Source organism: Aethalodelphis obliquidens, unplaced genomic scaffold (assembly GCF_003676395.1).
Source record: "Aethalodelphis obliquidens isolate GAN/ISIS:26980383/991018 unplaced genomic scaffold, ASM367639v1 scaffold13, whole genome shotgun sequence".
Classification (NCBI taxonomy): Eukaryota; Metazoa; Chordata; class Mammalia; order Artiodactyla; family Delphinidae; genus Aethalodelphis; species Aethalodelphis obliquidens.
Window position 1 is genome coordinate 28732194 of NW_020837957.1, and position 20607 is coordinate 28752800.

The 20607-nt window shown below is 35.1% G+C and overlaps 1 protein-coding gene across 12 annotated transcripts in view; it reads left to right on the forward strand.

Annotated features, from left to right (window-relative positions):
* CCDC18 (coiled-coil domain containing 18) overlaps positions 1 to 20607 on the forward strand; it is a 125511-nt gene that overhangs the window by 35176 nt on the left and 69728 nt on the right. For all 12 annotated transcript variants that reach the window (XR_003434361.1, XR_003434362.1, XM_027114355.1 and 9 more), the window contains 3 exons: positions 7884 to 8104; positions 9235 to 9345; positions 9820 to 9951. Coding sequence is in view for 10 of the 12 variants with exons in the window: in XM_027114355.1 (XP_026970156.1) it covers positions 7884 to 8104; positions 9235 to 9345; positions 9820 to 9951 (464 nt within the window). In the remaining 2 variants the exon portion in view is untranslated. The remainder of the gene's footprint in view (positions 1 to 7883; positions 8105 to 9234; positions 9346 to 9819; positions 9952 to 20607) is intronic.

Below are 20607 nucleotides of genomic sequence, written 5' to 3' on the forward strand. Positions count from 1 at the left end.
TTCTAGTTCTGTGAAAAATGCCAGTGGTAGTTTGATAGGGATTGCATTGAATCTGTAGATTGCTTTGGGTAGTAGAGTCATTTTCACAATGTTGATTCTTCCAATCCAAGAACATGGTATATCTCTCCATCTATTTGTATCATCTTTAATTTCTTTCATCAGTGTCTTATAATTTTCTGCATACAGGTCTTTTGTCTCCTTAGGTAGGTTTATTCCTAGGTATTTTATTCTTTTGTTGCAATGGTAAATGGGAGTGTTTTCTTGACTTCACTTTCAGATTTTTCATCCTTAGTGTATAGGAATGCCAGAGATTTCTGTGCATTAATTTTGTATCCTGCTACTTTACCAAATTCATTGATTAGCTCTAGTAGTTTTCTGGTAGCATCTTTAGGATTCTCTATGTATAGTATCATGTCATCTGCAAACAGTGACAGCTTTACTTCTTCTTTTCCGATTTGGATTCCTTTTATTTCCTTTTCTTCTCTGATTGCTGTGTTGAATTAGAGTGGTGAGAGTGGGCAACCTTGTCTTGTTCCTGATCTTAGTGGAAATGCTTTCAGTTTTTCACCATTGAGGACGATGTTGGCTGTGGGTTTGTCATATATGGCCTTTATTATGTTGAGGAAAGTTCCCTCTATGCCTACTTTCTGCAGGGTTTTTATCATAAATTGGTGTTGAATTTTGTCAAAAGCTTTCTCTGCATCTATTGAGATGATCATATGGTTTTTCTCCTTCAATTTGTTAATATGGTGTATCACGTTGATTGATTTGCATATATTGAAGAATCCTTGCATTCCTGGAATAAACCCCACTTGATCATGGTGTATGATCCGTTTAATGTGCTGTTGGATTCTGTTTGCTAGTATTTTGTTGAGGATCTTTGCATCTATGTTCATCAGTGATATTGGCCTGTAGTTTTCTTTCTTTGTGACATCCTTGTCTGGTTTTTGTATCAGGGTGATGGTGGCCTCATAGAATGAGTTGGGGAGTGTTCCTCCCTCTGCTATATTTTGGAAGAGTCTAAGAAGGATAGGTGATAGCTCTTCTCTAAATGTTTGATAGAATTCGCCTGTGAAGCCATCTGGTCCTGGGCTTTTGCTTGTTGGAAGATTTTTAATCACAGTTTCAATTTCAGTGCTTGTGATTGGTCTGTTCATATTTTCTATTTCTTCCTGATTCAGTCTTGGCAGGTTGTGCCTTTCTAAGAATTTGTCCATTTCTTGCAGGTTGTCCATTTTATTGGCATAGAGTTGCTTGTAGTAATCTCATGATCTTTTGTATTTCTGCAGTGTCAGTTGTTACTTCTCCTTTTTCATTTCTAATTCTATTGATTTGAGTCTTCTCCCTTTTTTTCTTGATGAGTCTGGCTAATGGTTTATCAATTTTGTTTATCCTTTCAAAGAACCAGCTTTTAGTTTTATTGATCTTTGCTATCATTTCCTTCATTTCTTTTTCATTTATTTCTGATCTGATTTTTATGATTTCTTTCCTCCTGCTAACTTTGGGGTTTTTTTGTTCTTCTTTCTCTAATTGCTTTAGGTGCAAGGTTAGGTTGTTTATTCGAGATGTTTCCTGTTTCTTAAGGTAAGATTTTGTTGCTATAAACTTCCCTCTTAGAACTGCTTTTGCTGCATCCCATAGATTTTGAGTCATCGTGTCTCCATTGTCATTTGTTTCTAGGTATTTTTTGATTTCCTCTTTGATTTCTTCAGTGATCACTTCGTTATTAAGTAGTGTATTGTTTAGCCTCCATGTGTTTGTATTTTTTACAGATCTTTTCCTGTAATTGATATCTAGCCTCATAGCGTTGTGGTTGGAAAAGATACTTGATACAATTTCAATTTTCTTAAATTTACCAAGGCTTGATTTGTGACCCAAGATATGATCTATCCTGGAGAATGTTCCATGAGCACTTGAGAAAAATGTGTATTCTGTTGTTTTTGGATGGAATGTCCTATAAATATCAATTAACTCCATCTCGTTTAACGTATCATTTAAAGCTTGTGTTTCCTTATTTATTTTCATTTTGGATGATCTGTCCATTGGTGAAAGTGGGGTGTTAAAGTCCCCTACTATGAATGTGTTACTGTCGATTTCCCCTTTTATGGTTGTCAGTATTTGCCTTATGTATTGAGGTGCGCCTATGTTGGGTGCATAAATATTTACAATTGTTATATCTTCCTCTTGGATCGATCCCTTGATCATTATGTAGTGTCCTTCTTTGTCGCTTCTAATAGTCTTTGTTTTAAAATCTATTTTGTCTGGTACGAGAATTGCTACTCCAGCTTTCTTTTGGTTTCCATTTGCATGAAATACCTTTTTCCATCCCCTTACTTTGAGTCTGTATGTGTCTCTAGGTCTGAAGTGGGTCTCTTGTAGACAGCAAATATATGGGTCTTGTTTTTGTATCCATTCAGCCAATCTGTGTCTTTTGGTGGGAGTATTTAGTCCATTTACATTTAAGGTAATTATCGATATGTGTGTTCCCATTCCCATTTTCTTAATTGTTTTGGGTTCGTTATTGTAGGTCTTTTCCTTCTTTTGTGTTTCTTGCCTAGAGAAGTTCCTTTAGCGGTTGTTGTAGAGCTGGTTTGGTGGTGCTGAACTCTCTCAGCTTTTGCTTGTCTGTAAAGGTTTTTATTTCTCCATCAAATCTGAATGAGATCCTTGCTGGGTAGAGTAATCTTGGTTGCAGGTTTTTCTCCTTCAACACTTTCAATATGTCCTGCCACTCCCTTCTGGCTTGCAGAGTTTCTGCTGAAAGATCAGCTGTTAACCTTATGGGGATTCCCTTGTGTGTTATTTGTTGTTTTTCCCTTGCTGCTTTTAATATGTTTTCTTTGTATTTAACTTTTGACAGTTTGATTAATATGTGTCTTGGCGTATTTCTCCTTGGATTTATCCTGTATGGGACTCTCTGTGCTTCCTGGACTTGATTAACTATTTCGTTTCCCATATTAGGGAAGTTTTCAACTATAATCTCTTCAAATATTTTCTCAGTCCCTTTCTTTTTCTCTTCTTCTTCTGGAACCCCTATAATTCGAATGTTGGTGCATTTAATGTTGTCCCAGAGGTCTCTGAGACTGTCCTCAGTTCTTTTCATTCATTTTTCTTTATTCTGCTCTGCAGTAGTTATTTCCACTATTTTATCTTCCAGGTCACTTATCCGTTCTTCTGCCTCAGTTATTCTGCTATTGATCTCATCTAGAGTACTTTTAATTTCATTTATCGTGTTGTTCATTGTTGCTTGTTTCATCTTTAGTTCTTCTAGGTCCTTGTTAACTGATTCTTGCATTTTGTCCATTCTATTGTCCATTCTATCTCCAAGATTTCGGATCAACCTTACTATCATTATTCTGAATTCTTTTTCAGGTAGACTGCCTATTTCCTCTTCATTTGTTAGGTCTGGTGGGTTTTTATCTTGCTCCTTCATCTGCTGTGTGTTTTTCTGTCTTTTCATTTTGCTTATCTTACTGTGTTTGGGGTCTCCTTTTTTGCAGGCTGAAGGTTCGTAGTTCCTGTTGTTTTTTGTGTCAGTCCCCAGTGGCCAAGGTTGGTTCAGTGGGTTGTGTAGGCTTCCTGGTGGAGGGTACTAGTGCCTGTGTTCTGGTGGATGAGGCTGGATCTTGTCTTTCTGGTGGGCAGGTGCACGTGTGGTGGTGTGTTTTGGGGTGTCTGTAGACTTATTATGATTTTGGGCAGCCTCTCTGCTAATGGGTGGGGTTGTGTTCCTGTCTTGCTAGTTGTTTGGCATAGGATGTCCAGCACTGTAGCTTGCTGGTTGTTGAGTGAAGCTGGGTGCTGGCGTTGAGATGGAGATCTCTCGGAGATTTTTGCTGTTTGATATTATGTGCAGCTGAGAGGCCTCTTGTGGACCAGTGTCCTGAAGTTGGCTCTCCCACCTCAGAGGCACAGCACTGACTCCTGGCTGCAGCACCAAGAGCCTTTCATCCACAGGGCTCCTTAATTTGGGATGATTCGTTGTCTATTCAGGTATTCCACAGATGCAGGGTATATCAAGTTGATTGTGGAGCTTTAATCTGCTGCTTCTGAGGTTGCTGGGAGAGATTTCCCTTTCTCTTCTTTGTTCTCACAGTTCCCAGGGGCTCAGCTTTGGATTTGGCCCCGCCTGTGCGTGTAGGTCGCCGGAGGGCGTCTGTTCTTTGCTCAGACAGGATGGGGTTAAAGGAGCCACTGATTCGGAGGCTCTGGCTCACTCAGGCCGGGGGTAGGGAGGGTCATGGAGTGTGGGGCGGGCCTGCGGCGGCAGAGGCCGGCATGACGTTGCAGCCTGAGGCGTGCCGTGCGTTTTCCCGGGGAAGTTGTCCCTGGATCCCGGGACCCTGGCAGTGGCGGGCTGCACAGGCTCCCCGGAAGGGCGTGTGGCTAGTGACCTGTGTTCGCACACAGGCCTCCTGGTGGCGGCAGCAGCGGCCTTAGCGTCTCTTGTCTGTCTCTGGGCTCCGCACTTTTAGCCGCGGCTCGCGCCCGTCCCTGGAGCTCTCTCAAGCAGCACTCTTAATCCCCTCTCCTCGTGCCCCAGGAAACAAAGAGGGACGTAAAAGTCTCTTGCCTCTTCGGCAGGTCCAGACTTTTCCCCTGACTCTCTCCCGGCTAGCCGCGGTGCACTAACGCCCTGCAGGCTGTGTTCACGCCGCCAACCTCAGTCCTCTCCCGGAGCTCCGAGCCTCAGCTCCCAGTCCCGCCCACCCCGGCGGGCGAGCAGACAAGCCTCTCGGCTGGTGAGTGCCGGTCGGCCCGATCCTCTGCGCTGGAATCTGTCCGCTTTGCCCTCCGCACCCCTGTTGCTGTGCTCTCCTCCGCGGCTCCCAAGCTCCCCCACTCCGCCTCCCGAAGTCTCCACACGCAAAGGGGCTTCCTAGTGTGTGGACACTTTTCCTCCTTCACAGCTCTCTCCCGCTGGTGCAGGACCCGTCCCTATCCTTTTGTCTCTGTTTAGTTTTTTCTTTTGCCCTAACCAGGTACGTGGGGGGTTCCTTGCCTTTTGGGAGGTCTGAGGTCTTCTGCCAGCGTTCAGTAGGTGCTCCGTAGGAGTTGTTCCACGCATAGATGTATTTCTGGTGTATCTGTGGGGAGGAAGGTGATCTCCGCGTCTTACTCTTCCGCCATCTTCCCGGAAGTCCCATATATTTATTTATAGTCTTTCTGTTTTGTTCCATTGATCTATGTGTCTGTTTTTATGCCAGTACCATACTTTTTCTGATTACTATAACTTTGTAATATAGTTTGAAACCAGGAAGTGTAATGCCTCCAGTTTTGTTCTTCTTTCTCGTTTGTGGTTCCATATGAATATTTAGGATTGTTTGTTAATTTCTGTGAAAAATGCCATTGGAATTTTGATAGGGGTTGAATTGAATCAGTAGGTCACTTTGGGTTAGTATGGACAGTTTTACAATGTTAATTCTTCTAATCCAGGAGGATGAGATGTCTTTCCATTTATTTGTGTCTTCAGTTTCTTTCATCAACATCTTGTAGTGTTCAGTATACAGATCTTTTACCTACTTGGTTATATTTATTCCTAAGTATTTTATTCTTTTTGACTCAATTGTAAATGGGGTTGTTCTCTAAATTTCTCTTTTTTTTTTAATTGGTTAATTGTTTATTTATCAAGAGAAACTGTTCCTTAGCCCAGATATTCATAGTTCATAGTTTCATAGTTCAGGAACACAGGTAAGTGACAAACTTCCATGGAACTCAACCCAAAGAAATTCTTTATATCCCCAAGTCACTTTGCACTCTGAAAGATACCAACCTTCCTCACATCTCTTCAAAATATTTTATGGAATCATAATTTCTATAGAAATCTGCATATGCCTTCTTTCTTGGTTCAGCCACAGCAAACTTACAGGAAGTTGCAACTCCTAGGGAGACAGTGAGTGCTCCAACAATATGAAATCGCAGGCGCTTGGCCAGAAGGCCACACATCTGAGGTTTTGTCAAAGAACTGGAAGGCAGGGTAGTTTTTCTTGATAGCTCAACAACAACGTCCTTCCAGACTGATGGAGTAAATTTCTTTCTGATAGTTTATAGTTTACTCAGAATTAAGATTTTTTCCACTTGAAGTGAAATGTAGAAACTTTACAAGGTTATAGGTCTCTTTACCATCCATATTTTATATTGTAATTGTCCAGTGTATTATACCAGCATACACTGAAAACCTCACTAGACAATGCTATTTTTTCCTTTCAACTGTCATAATCTGATAGTTAATCACTGCAGCTTTTTGTTGATTAGTGTTTGCCTGGTAAAACTTTTTCCGTCCTTTTAAACCTGTATCTTTATATATAAGTGAATTTCTAATAGAAAGCATATAATTGGTTCTTGCTTTAATAACCAGTGATTTTTACTCTTTTACTGGAATGTTTAGGTTACTTACATTTAATGTAATTATCGATCTTTTGGGGTTTAAATCTACCATCTTGGTATTTGTTTGCTTTCTATTCTATTGCCCTTTGTTCATCTTTCTTGCCTTCTTTTGAATGAATTATAGTATTCCATTTTTTTAATGTCCTCAATTGAGTAATTAATTATATCTCTTTTTTTTTAGTGGTTGCCCTAGTGGTTAACATATGCATCTTTAACTTATCATGCTCTATCTTCAAGTACAATGGGCTGCCAGTAGCAGAAATGACAGCAGAGAAAATTAGATATCTAAGTAATTAGAGGGAATACAGAAGAGAATGATGGGATCAGCAGAGGGAATTCTAGTTATTACAGGTGGTGATAGTATATATCATATATTCTCTAACGTCACAGAAAAACAGAGACAATGATAGATTACTTAGAAATTGAATTATTAGGGATATGGAGAATTGATGGGAAATGGCTACTTATTCAGTCCTTGAAGGCATAGTACATCTGTACTTGTTTCCACATCTGTGTATTCTCAGGCAGTCATCTACATTATGCATCTACTTTATTTATTTTTTTAAATTAATTTATTTATGACTGTTGGATCTTCGTTGCTGTGCGCGAGCTTTCTCTAGTTGTGTTGAGCGGGGTCTAGTCTTCGTTGCGGTGCGTGGGCTTCTCATTGCAGTGGCTTCTCTTGTTGCAGAGCATGGGCTTCAGTAGTTGCAGCATGTGGGCTCAGTAGTTGTGGCTCATGGGCTCTAGAGCATAGGCTCAGTAGTTGTGGCGCATGGGCTTAGTTGCTCCACGGCATATGGGATCTTCCTGGACCAGGGATTGAACCTCTGTTCCCTGCATTAGCAGTTGGATTCTTATCCACTGCACCACCAGGGAAGTCCCTATGCATCTACTTTAAAGCACTCCTGAAAGCTTGTTTACCTTTGAGTGGGCATAGGTGTGTACATTTATAATGGAGAACAGGTATATTCAAACAACTACCTCTGATAACCTTCAGTGTTTTTAAAAAGCGTTACTGAGTTCTCATCAGCTCGTTTGGAATAAGAAGGATTTTCTGTTTTTGGCTTTTGAACCTACATCTATAAACAGTAGCAAATATTATTAATGATCTCAAGTTATCCAAATAAATTTATGATAAACTTTGGTTTAAGGAGACAGGACAATGTTTGTGTGTTTTGGGTTTTCTTTTTCAAACAATTATTTATATCCAAACAATGGGATTTTTAAAGATGGAGACGGGCTCTTTGTGGAAAAAAAGAAAAGTGAGTGAGTCAGAAGACCTTATTCCTACTTTGTTATGTATTTAATAATAGGAAGTACCTTGCTTACCATGTTCCTTCATTATATTTTCCTTAATGTATGTTTTATTCTCCATCCGCTTTAGTATTCTTTAGATCAGAAACTAAACTTATGATTAAATCTTTCAACATTGAAATGGGTTTTTATTCTTTAAGTTTTATACAGAACAATTTTCCTTTTATGTTTATTAACAGAAAGTATAAAAGATCAAAATCAACATACTGTGAACAAGCAATATGAAAGAGAAAGGCAAAGACTTGCTTCTGGAATAGAAGAATTACGTGATAAGTTGATGCAGATAGAAGCTGAGAACTCTGATTTGAAGGTTAACATGGCCCACAGAACTAGTCAGTTTCAGCTGATTCAAGAGGAGCTGCTAGAGAAAGCTTCAAACTCTAGCAAACTTGAAAGTGAAGTAAGCTTGAATTAGCTATTTATATGTACTGGATTTTGAGAGAAGAAAAAAGTGTTGTAGGGTTTTTGTAAAACTTGTATGTTAAAGTCCAGATTTATACACTAAAAAAAAATTAATGGTACCTCATGAGTTATAACTTCTTTTAAAATTATATTTGGAAACTTCTGGGTTTTAATATATGTTAAAAGTAGGAAAATACTGTAGTGGCTAAATTTGGTGAAACAAACTGTACTGTATTCTATTATTTCTTCCAAGTATAAGTTAATATGGCAAATACATATTTACAAGTAAAAAATTTGGATTATGTAATTGGAAAAAAGGGGTAGTAGTAGAGGATTTCAAACTTTAGCAAACAGTAGAACCACCTGGAAAGCCTGTTAAACATGCACGTTTTGGGTCCTATTCCAGTGATTCTGATTTAGTACGTATGGAGTAATGCAAAGGAATCTGCATTTTTAAACAATTACATGTGAATCTGATGCAGATATCTTATGGATTACATTCTGAAAAGGGGATAAAGTATGTTTTATGAATATCTGATCGTCATTTCCACTGAGGACAGAACAGAATTAGGTAATTGTGGACCACGTCCACGTGTGTATATGCTCTACTCACCCTTCAAACCAGAGGCTGCAGCTATCTGAGGGTACTTTTTAAATGTCTGATTTTTCATCTTAAAGTCTGTAGCCAAGACTAGGGAAAAGACCTGTGGGATAGGAACTTAAATAAGTAATGGAAAGGAGATTTAGTCAGTCTATAACTATAGCCATCAGCTTACTTAGAAAATTGCCAAGTACTGAGACGAACAACTTTTTTAAAATTAAAATATTAGCACAGTCTCGTTGAAAATACAAAAAGGGACAAAGAAGAAAATAAAACATTGATAGTTCTACCACAAGAAATTACTACTGTTAACATTTTATTGTACTAATTTCAGTCTTTAATAGCTACTTTTATGAAATGGGTTCGGGGGCAATCCTATTTGAACATAGGGATCTGAAATAAATACTTACGTATTACACAGATGGAATAAGCTATGTCATATTTCTGGTCTTCCCTTCACTGTTTTTCTTCTGAATTGTCACTTATTTTTAAAAAATAATTTTTTATTTATTTCAATGTGTTTTTAGATGACAAAGAAATGTTCTCAACTTTTAACTCTAGAGAAACAGCTAGAAGAAAAAATTGTTGCTTATTCCTCTATTGCTGCAAAAAATGCGGAACTAGAACAGGAACTTATGGTAAAAATTACCTTTTTTTTGATACAGATTTACTGTGGCTTTAAGGAACTTAATTTGTAACCGCATGTTTGTTTTAGTATCATTATTCTAAAATGTACCATATAGGAAAATATAAATTCTACCAAACTTCAGATTATTCAATTTTTATTTCTATATTTTTAAGTTATATATTTTTAAGTTAATATGGCAAGTTGTTATCTAAAGTTCCTCATTTTTATTTTAGTAGAATTGAAGGAAATGGTAGTAGTTCTTTGATATGCTTTGTAGCATTTTTAAACAATCTTATCATTTTGATACAATTTTTTAAAAAACACTTTCTCTTTTTTATAAATATTTAAATATTTTTGAAGTTGACATATTAACTACTATGATTCTTTGAAGCCTAGAATATGATAAATTTTATGCTTTACTAATGTACTTTTATGTAAAACTCTTTCTTAATTATGTTCTTTTAAAGTGTTTTTGTATTTCTAGGAAAAGAATGAAAAGGTTAGAAGTCTAGAAACCAATATCAATACAGAGCATGAGAAAATTTGTTTAGCTTTTGAAAAGGCAAAGAAAATTCATCTTGACCAGCATAAAGAAATGGAAAAGCAGATTGAAAGAGTAAGATATTAATTATGTTTTTATAAGTAAATGTAATATATATTTAGAATATGAATGCTGAAAAGAACCTTAAACATTACTAGCTCAGCTTTCTTTATTTTAATAGATGAGGAAACAAAGACATAGAAAAGTTAGTGGCAAATACTATAATTAGAATCACATTACTTCTGGATCATTTTACAATGCTCTCTCCTTTAGTACTCTTGCCATTTCAGTTTTGATCATTACTTTTTGACATTATCAAGCTAAGAGTGATTCTGTAGACTCTTTTCCACTAGAGATATTATTTGCTTGAAGATTGGTTAAGAGGAGATGCTCTCTTGATCTTGAGTTAAAAGTGAAGAGTAAAAAAAAACAAAAAACAAAAGTGAAGGAGAAACTGTGAGACCAGAAGCACAAGACCAGATAAAAAATAGATAGTTTGGATGGGTTTAATAGCAGAATGTAGCTAACACACAAATATAAACTTCAAATGTAGAGCAATAGAAATTATTCAGTCTGAGTAATAGAGAGAAAAAAAGATTTGGAAAAAAGTGAACAGAGCCTCAGAGAACTGTTGAACAATATCAGAAGGTCTAGCATTTATGTCATCAGAGTACCAGAGAAGAGGAGAATGAGACTGGTACAAAAAATATTTGAAGGAATTATGACTGATAACTTTGCAGATTTGTGAAGGAAATAAATTTACAAATTCAACAAGCTTAAAGAGGATAAAATCTTGAAAGCAGCCAGAGATAAATAACACATTGTATATAGAGGAACAAAGATTAAAATTTACTGCAGATTTCTCATCAGAAAATCAAAAACTGTGAAGGTTAGAAGACCGAAGAACTGTTTTTTTTTTTAAGTGCTGAAAGAGAAAAATTGTCAACATAGAATTTTATGTCCAGCAATAATATTCTTTAGGATATATAAGGACATTCTTAGATTAAGGGCAATTTAGAGAACTTGTTATGAGCAGACTTGTTCTAAAATAAATGATAAAGTTCTTCAGGCAAAAGAGAAATAAGAGGGAAAATTTAAGCCTCAGGGATGAAGAGCAACAAAAACAGTAAATATTTGGTTACATACTATGGACTATATTTATTCTTTTAAGATTTTTGTAATATTTATGACCGTTGAAAGAAAGAATAGAATTGTCTAGTGAGGTTTTCATTGTGTGTTGATGTAATACCTTGGATGATTACAATATAAAATAAGAATGGTATAATCTTGTAAAGTTTGTACATTTCACTTCAGGTGGAAAAATCTAATTCTGAGTAAACTATGAAAATTTAAAAACAGTTGGTCCCCTTTATCCACAGATTATATGTTCTAAGATCCCAACTGGATTCCTGAAACTGTGGATAGTACCAAACCCAATAAATACTATGTTTTTTTCTATACATACATACATACCTATGATGAAGTTTAATTTATAAGTTAGGCACAGTAAGAGAATATCCAAATGGCCAGCCTCACTACTCTTGTACTCTGGGGCCATTATTTAGTAAATTAAGAGTTACTTGTACACAAGCACTGCTGTACCATGACAGTCAATCTGATAACTGAGATGGCTGCTAAGTGACTAATGGCAGGTAGCATATACAGTGTGGATATGCTGGGCAAAGGGATGATTCACATCCTGGGCAGGAAAGAGTTTTCCTCAGGGTTTAATCATGCTACTCAGAATGGCATGATATTTAAAACTTATGAATTGTTTATTTGTGGAATTTAATATTTTCATATTACAGTTGAGTGTGGGTAACTGAAACTGTGGAAAGCGAAACTACAGATAAGAGGGGACTACTGTATGTATATTATAATCCCTAGAACAACCACTAAAAAAACTATACAGATACAGTAATATGCTAACAAATAAAATATTATAGAATTCTGAAAATATTCATATAGTTAAAAGAAGGCTGGAAAGGGGAAACAAATGAAAAATAGAGGAGACAAAGAGAAAACTAATAAAGGGGTATGTGCTTAAATTCAGGCATCTCAGATATTAATTTAGATGTAACTGTTCTAAACACACCAAATAAAAATTGAAATTGTGAGATTGAATTTAAAAAAACAAGATGCAGATATACTGTCTTTAAGAAGTCCATGTTAAATATAAAGATGTAGATAGGTCAAGTATAAAAGCATGGAAAAAGATGTACCAGGCAAACAATAATCAAAAGAAAGCTGGAGTGGCAATATAAGTATCAAAGTAGACTTTAGAACAAAGAAAATTACCAGGGATAAAATAGAAAATTGTGTAGTGATAAAAGGCTCAATTCACCAAGAAAACATAACAGTCCTAAATGTGATATGTACCTAACAAACTAATTTCAAAATACGTGAAGCAAAAGTGAAGAGGTCTGAAAGGAGAAAGAAATTAATACAAAATTATAGTTGGAGATGTCAACACTACTCTTTCCTGTAATTGATAGAATAAGTAGATTAAAAATTCAGCAAGGATATAGAACTCACCTGAACAGCACTGTCAACGAACTTTTTTTTTTCTCTTTTTTAAAAAATTTTGGCCATGCTACTTGGCATGTAGGATCCTAGTTCCCCAACCAGGGATGGAACCTCTGCCCACTGCAGTGGAATTGCAGAGTCTTAACCACTGGACCAACAACAGAATATACATTCTTCTTCAGTACACCTGAAATATTCACCAAGATATACCATACCCTAGGTCATAAAATCAGCCTTATCAAATTTCAAAGAATTAAAACCATGTATACAGTTGTCCCTTGGTATCCATGGATGATTGGTTCCAGGACCCACTGTAGAAGATCTGCAGATGCTCAAGTCCCATAGTGGGCCCTCTATATCTGCAGTTCCACATCAGTGGATTTAACCAACCACGTATCGTTTAGTACTGTATGTATTTATTGAAAACAATCGGCCTATAAATGCACCTGCACTGTTCAAACCCATGTTGTTCAAGGGTCAACTGTACTAGCAATGAACAATTAGAAGCTAAAATTTTAAAAATACTGCTATTTACAAAGCTCCAAAGAGATAAGAAATAGATGTAAATAAAACAAAATATGTGGAATATTTGTATGCTGAAAACTACAAAATGTTAAAGAAAGACCTAAATAAATGGAAAGAAATACCATTTCTGTGGATTGTAAGTCTCAATATATTTAGGATGTCAGTTCACCTTAAACAGATCTCTCGATTTAATACATTTCCAATCAAAATCCCAGTAAAAATTTTTTTGTGCGCATAGATAGCTGATTTTGAATTTTGTAATAGAAAGGCAAAGAAACTAGAATAGGCAAAACAAGTTTGAAAGAGAACAAAGTTAGTGGATTTATGCTACCGTATCTTAAGACTTACTATAAACCTATAGTAATCAAGACAGTGAGGTATTAACAAAATAATAGACACATAGATGAAAGGAACAAAATATAGGGTCTAGAAATAGACCTGGCAAATATGGTCAACTGATTTTTAACAAAGGTACAAAACCAATTCAGAATGGAGAAAGAATAGTTTTTGAATGAGTAATGCTGGAACAATTGGACATCCATATGCAAAAAGATGGAGCTGCAGTATATACCTATATAAAAATTAATTCAAAGTGAATCATATATTTAAATATAAAATAAAAAGATATTAAAACTCAGAAGAAAACATGGGAGAAAATCTTCATGACCTTAGGTTAGGCAAGAGTTCTTAGATATAAAACCAAAACAATATAAGGGGAAAATTGATAAATTGGAATTCATCAAAATTAAAAATGTATGCTCTATGAAAGACATTATTAAGAGAATGAAAAGACAAGCTATAAACTGGGAGAAAATATTGTAAATCACATATCCAGCAAAGAACTTTTACCCAGCATATATAAAGAATTCTCAAAATTCATCAATAAGAAAGTAATCCCATTTTTTTAATGGACAAAGACTTGAATAGATACTTCATCAGAAAAGATATACAAATGGCAAATAAGCATATGAAAATATGTTGAACTTGATTCATCATTAGGAAAATGCAAATTAAATGCACAGTGAAATACTACTGCATTCTTGTTAGAATACTGAGAGAGAGAGGTAGAAAGGAAGGGAGGAAGGAAGATCTGACAATAGCAAATGCTACCCAGGATGTGAAACAACTGGTTTTCTCATATATTGCTGGGGATAATGCAAAGTAGTAAAACTACTGAAACAACTTAACATCTTCTTATACACTTAACATATGACCCAGCAGTCTTAGATATTTGTTCTAGACAAATGAAAACTTATCTTTACACTAAAACCTACTACAAATGTTTATAGTAGGTTTATTCATAATTGCCAAAAACTGGAAACTACCCAGTGTCTTTCAATGAGTAAATGAGTAAAGTATGGTACCTCAATACAATGGAATACTACTCAGTAATAACAAGGAATAATCTATTGATTCAGGAGAAAACATGGGTGAATCTACAAGGCTTTATGCTAATGGAAAGAAGCCAATTGCAAAATGTTGTATACAATTCTATTTCTTTGACATTCTCAATAAAGTCAAAAGCTATAGGATGAAGATCATTTTATTGATTGCCAGGTGTTGGGAAGGGTGGAGAGTTGACTATAAAGCAAGTGTCCCCAACCCCCGGGCCATGGAACAGTACCTGTTAGGAACCAGGCTGCACAGCAGGAGGTGGGCGGCAGGTGAGCGAGCAAAGCTTCATCTGTATTTACAGCCACTCCCCATTGCTTGCATTACCACCTGAGCTGCACCTCCTGTCAGCATTATGGTGAGTTGTATAATTATTGCATTATATATTACAATGTAATAATAATAGAAATAAAGTGCACAATAAATGTAATGCGCTTGAATCATCCCGAAACCATCCTCCCCACCCCCATCCGTGGAAAAAGTGTCTTCCACGAAACCAGTCCCTGGTGCCAAAAAGGTTGGGGACCGCTGCTGTAAAGGATTAACATGAGGGGTCTTGAGAGTGAAGGAATCATTCTGTATCCTTATTGTGATGGGAGTTTTATGAATCTATGCATGTATTAAAAAACCTCAGAATCATACACCCAAAAAATGAATGTAAATGAAGTTTTAAAAAGTATCCCACCCTAGAATCATTGTTACAATATTAGTTTATGTCTTTTAGACCAGTTTCTCTGCATCTTTGCATACTTACATGTTTATAGTACACATATACACAAACACACGTAAACAATTTTTAATAGCTTCGTTTTACAGAATTATTGCTATTTGACTTTTCTGTTTTTTAGGATTATAATTAATTTTCAGTAAACTTTATTGTAAGCTATTTTTTTCTTATTTTAGAATATTATTTTATAATAGAGTCTCAAAAATGGAACTACTGACTCAGGAGATAAAAAATATTTTTCAGATGAGTTTATCCCTGATAAATCCTTCAAAGTTTAATTTGAAAATGGCAGAAATTCTAGGAAGATATTATATTTGATATCTCAAATACTGAATTGCTGCAGAGAATTGGCATGATAGGTCTGTCCAAGGGCCTACTTGATAATTGATTGGTCAGCTTCTATGAAAATCTATGGTTATAACATCATTTAGTCTTGTTTATTCATAAAATTAATTTTAATATATTCATGTTGTAAGAAAAAATTCTAAAGTTATTTAATATTTTTCAAACTTTTTATTGTGGTTAGTATTATCAGTATTAGTGTTATTGGTGTTATAATTTATGTTATCTTAACTATTTTTAAGTGTACAGTGGTATTAAATACATTAACATTGTTGTGCAACCATCACCACCATTTATCCTCATAATTCTTCTCATCTTGTAGAACTGAATCTCTGTACTCATTAGAGTACACAATAACTCCCTATTCTCCTCTCCCCCCAACTCTTGGCAATCACTATTCTACTTTCTGTGTCTGTGATTTGCCTTCTCTAAGTACCTCATGTAAGTGAAATCATATAGTATGTCTTTTTATGACTGGTTTGTTTCACTTAGCATAATGTCCTCAAGGTTCATCCATGTTGCAGCATACTGCAGAATTTCCTTCCTTTGTAAGGCTGAATAATATTCCATTGTATGTACATAGCACATTTTGCTTATCCATTCATCTGTTGATGGCCACTTGGTTTGTTTCCACATTTTAGCTGTTGTGAATGATGCTGCTATGATCATGCGGGTGTACAAATATCTCTTTGAGACCCTGCTTTAAGTTATTTTGAGTATACATGCACAAGTGGAATTGCTGATAATATGGTAATTCTGTTTTTAATTTTTTGAGGACCAACCATACTGATTTCTACAGCAGCTATACCGTATTACATTCCCACCAACAGTGCTCAAGTGTTCCAATTTCTCCACATCCTTGTAAACACTTGTTTTCTGGTTTTTAACAGTAGCCATCCTAATGAGTGTGAGGTGGTATCTCATTGTAGTTTTGATTTGCATTTCCCTAATGATCAGTGATGCTGATAATCTTTTCATGTGCTTGTTGTCTAGTCATATAGCTTCTTTGGAGAAATGTCTAGTTATTTCCTTTACCCATTTTTTAATAGGGTTGTTTTTATGTAGTTGTTGAGTTTTAGGACTTTTCCATATATTCTGGATATTGATCCCTTATCAAGGTATGTGATTTGCAAATATTCTCTCCCATTCTGTGGGTTTCCTTTTTACTCTGTTGAGAGTGTCTTTGGATGCACAGACTATTAGAATTTTCATGAAGTCCAGTTTGTCTATTTTTTCTTTTGTTGCCTATACCTTTGGTGTCATATTTAAGAAATTATTTGGTGTCATATTTAAGAAATTATTACCAAATCCAATGTTGTGAAGCTTTGGTTCTATGTTGTGAAGCTTTTGTTCTATGTTTCCTTCTAAGAGTTTTATTTTTTTAGGTCTTAATTTAGGTCTTTGGTCCATTTTGAGTTAATTTTTATATATGGTGCTAGCTGTGGGTCCAACTTCATTCTTTTGCATGTGGATATCCAGTTTTCTCAGCACCATTTGTTAAAAGGACTGTCCTTTCCCCCCACTGAATGATCTTGGCACCCTTGTCAAAATCATTTGACCATATATGTGAGGATTTATTTCTGGGCTTTTGATTCTATTCCATTGGTCTATATGTCATATGCGAAATCACAGTTTTTATTACTGTAGCTTTGTAATAGATTTGAAATCAGGAAATGAGGGTCCTCCAGTTTTGTTCATTTTCAAGATTGTTTTGGCTGTTCAGGGTCCTTTGAGATTTCATATGAATTTTAGGATGGGTTTTTCTGTTTCAGCAAAAAATGTCATTGGGATTTTGCTAGGGATTGTATTGCATTGGGTAATATTGACACTTTAACAGTATTAAGTCTTCTAATCCATGAACGTGTAATATGTTTTTATTTATTTACATTTTCTTCAATTCTTTTCATCAGTGTTTTGTAATTTTAATTGTACAAGTCTTTCACCTCCTTGGTTAATTCCTAAGTATTTTATTCTTTTTGATACTATTGTAAATGAAATTGTTTTTGTAATTTTCTTTTCAGATTGTTCATTGTTCACATATAGGAATGCAACTGACTTTTGTGTGTTGAATTTCATCCTCTACTTTTCTGATTTCATTTATCAGTTCTAATAGTTTTATTGTGTGAAATCTTTAGGGTGTTCTATGTATAAGATCGTATCATCTACCAATAGATAATTTTACTTCTTCCTTTCCAACTTGGATGTCTTTTATTTCTTTTTCTTGCCTAATTGCTCTGGCTTGAACTTCCAGTATTATGTTGAATAGAAGTGGTGAGAGGGGCATCCTTTTCTTGTTCTGAGCATAGAGGAAAAGCTTTCAATCTTTCACCATTGAGTATGTTAGCTGTAGGTTTTTCATATAAGGCTTTTATTATGTGAAGGTAGTTTCCTTCTGTTCCTAATTTGTTGAGAGGGTAGTTTCCTTCTGTTCCTAATTTGTTGAGAGGGTATCATGATAGGGTGTTGAATTATGTCAAATGTTTTTTCTGCATCAACTGAGATGCTCATGTGTTATTTTTTTCTATTGAGATGCTCATGTGTTATTTTTTTCTTTCATTCTGTTGATATTGCACATAACATTGATCAATGTTCATTGCATTCCAGGAATAAATTCCCCTTGGTCACTGTGTTTAATCCTTTTACTATGCTGCTGAATTTGGATTGTTAGTATTGTGTTGAGGATTTTTGCATCAGTGCTCATAACAGATATTTGTCTGTAGTTTTCTTTTCTTGTAATGTCTGGGTTTCGTATCAGGTTAATGCAGGTCTTACAGTATTAGGCAGTATTCTCTCCTTAATTTTTTGGAAACATTTGAGGAGGATTGGTATTAGTTCTTTTTTATGTGTTTGGTAGAATTCATCAATAAAGCAAGCAGGTTCAAGGCTTTTCTTAGTTGGGAGATTTTTGATTTCCCATTCAATCTCCTTACTATTTATAGGTCTGTTTAGATTATCTATTTCTTCATGATAGAGTCTTTGTAGGTGTTTCTAGGAATTTGTCCATTTCATCTAGATTATCCAACTTGTTGGTATATAATTATTCATTGTACTTTCTTATGATCTTTTTTTATTTCTGTAGAATTGATAGTAATAGTCCCACTTATATTTCTGATTTTGGTAATATTGAGTCCTCTTTTTTTGACCACCTAGCTAAAGATTTGTCAATTTTGTTTATGTTTTTGAAGAACCAATTTTTCATTTCATTGATATTCTTCATTGTTTTTCTGTTCTCTATTTTGTTGATCTTTACTGTAATCTTTATTATTCCTTCTGCTAGCTTTGGGTTTATTCTGTTCTTCTTTTTCTTGTTTCTTATGTTTTAAAGTTAGGTTATTGACTTGAGATCTTCCTTGTTTTTTAATGTAAGCATTTATAGCTAAAAATTACCCCCTAAACATTGTTTTTGCTGAGTCCTGTAAGTTTTCGTAAGTTGTGTTTTTGTTTTCATTCATTTCTAAGTAGTTTCTAATTTCCCTTGTGAATTCTTCTTTGATTCATTGGTTATTTTTTAATGTATTGTTTAATAAATATCACAATTTTGTGAATTTTCCAGTTTTCCTTTTGTTGTTGATTTCTAACTTCATCTCATTGTGGTTGGAGAATGTACTTTATATGATATCTGTCTTGTAAAATTTATTGAGACTTAAATTTGTAGCCTAACATATTGTCTATCCTGGAAAATATCCAATGTGCACTTGAGAAGAATGTATATTCTATTGTTTTGGGGTTGAGTGAGCTGTGTATGTCTATTAAATATGATTTGTTTATTGTGTTGAGTCCTCTCCTTACTTATATTCTCTCTGGTTGTTCTACATATTATTGAGAATAGGCTATTGAAGTCTTCAAGTACTGTTGTAGAACTGTCTATTTTTCACTTTAACGCTGTCTGTTTTTGCTTCATATATTTTGAAAGTCTGTCTTTGGTGTATAAGTGTTTGTAATTGTTGTATCTTATTGCTATATTATAATAACCTTATATTAATATATATTATCTGTCTTTGTCTCATAATCTTTTTAAATTTAAAGTACGATTTGCCTGATATTACTATAGCTATCCCTGCTCCCTTTTAGTTACCATTTGCATGGACTATCTTTTCCCATCTTTTCATTTTTTATCTATTAGTATGTTTGGATCTAAAATGAGTCTCTTATCATAAATGGGTGTTGAATTTTGTCAAAAGCTTTTTCTGCATCTATTGAGATGATCATATGGTTTTTATTCTTCAATTTGTTAATATAGTGTATCACATTGATTGATTTGTGTATATTGAAGAATTTTTGCATCCCTGGGATAAATCCCACTTGATCATGGTATACGATCCTTTTAATGTGTTGTTGGATTCTGTTTGCTGGTATTTTGTTGATGATTTTTGTATCTAAATTGCACAGTGTTCCTTCCTCTGCAATTTTTAGACTTCAGACTATACTACAAAGCTACAGTAATCAAGACAATATGGTATTGGCACAAAAACAGAAACATAGATCAGTGGAACAAGATAGAAATCCCAGAGGTAAACCCATGCACCTGTGGTGGGTGTCTGTAATTTTCTTTTTTTGTAGTATCTTTGTCTCTGGTTTTGGTATCAGGGTGATGGTGACCTCATAGAATGAGTTTGGGAGTGTTCCTTCCTCTGCAATTTTTTGAAAGAGTTTGAGAAGGATGGGTGTTAGCTGTTCTCTAAATGTTTGATAGAATTCACCTTTGAAGCCATCTGGTCCTGGACTTTTATTTGTTGGAAGATTTTTAATCACAGTTTCAATTTCGTTACTTGTGATTGCTCTGTTCATATTTTCTATTTCTTCCTGGTTCAGTCTTGGAAGGTTATACCTTTCTAAGAATTTGTCCGTTTCTTCCAGGTTATCCATTTTATTGGCATACAGTTGCTGGTAGTAGTCTCTTAGGATGCTTTGTATTTCTCTGCTGTCTGTTGTAACTTCTCGTTTTTCATTTCTAATTTTCTCGATTTGAGTCCTCTCCCTCTTTTTCTTGATGAGTCTGGCTAATGGTTTATCAATTTTGTTTATCTTCTCAAAGAACCAGCTTTTAGTTTTATTGATCTTTGCTATTGTATTCTTTGTTTCTATTCCATTTATTTCTCCTCTGATCTTTATGAGTTCTTTCCTTCTGCTAACTTTGGGTTTTGTTTGTTCTTCTTTCTCTAGTTCCTTTAGGTGTAAGGTTAGATTGTTTATTTGAGATTTTTCTTGTTTCTTGAGGT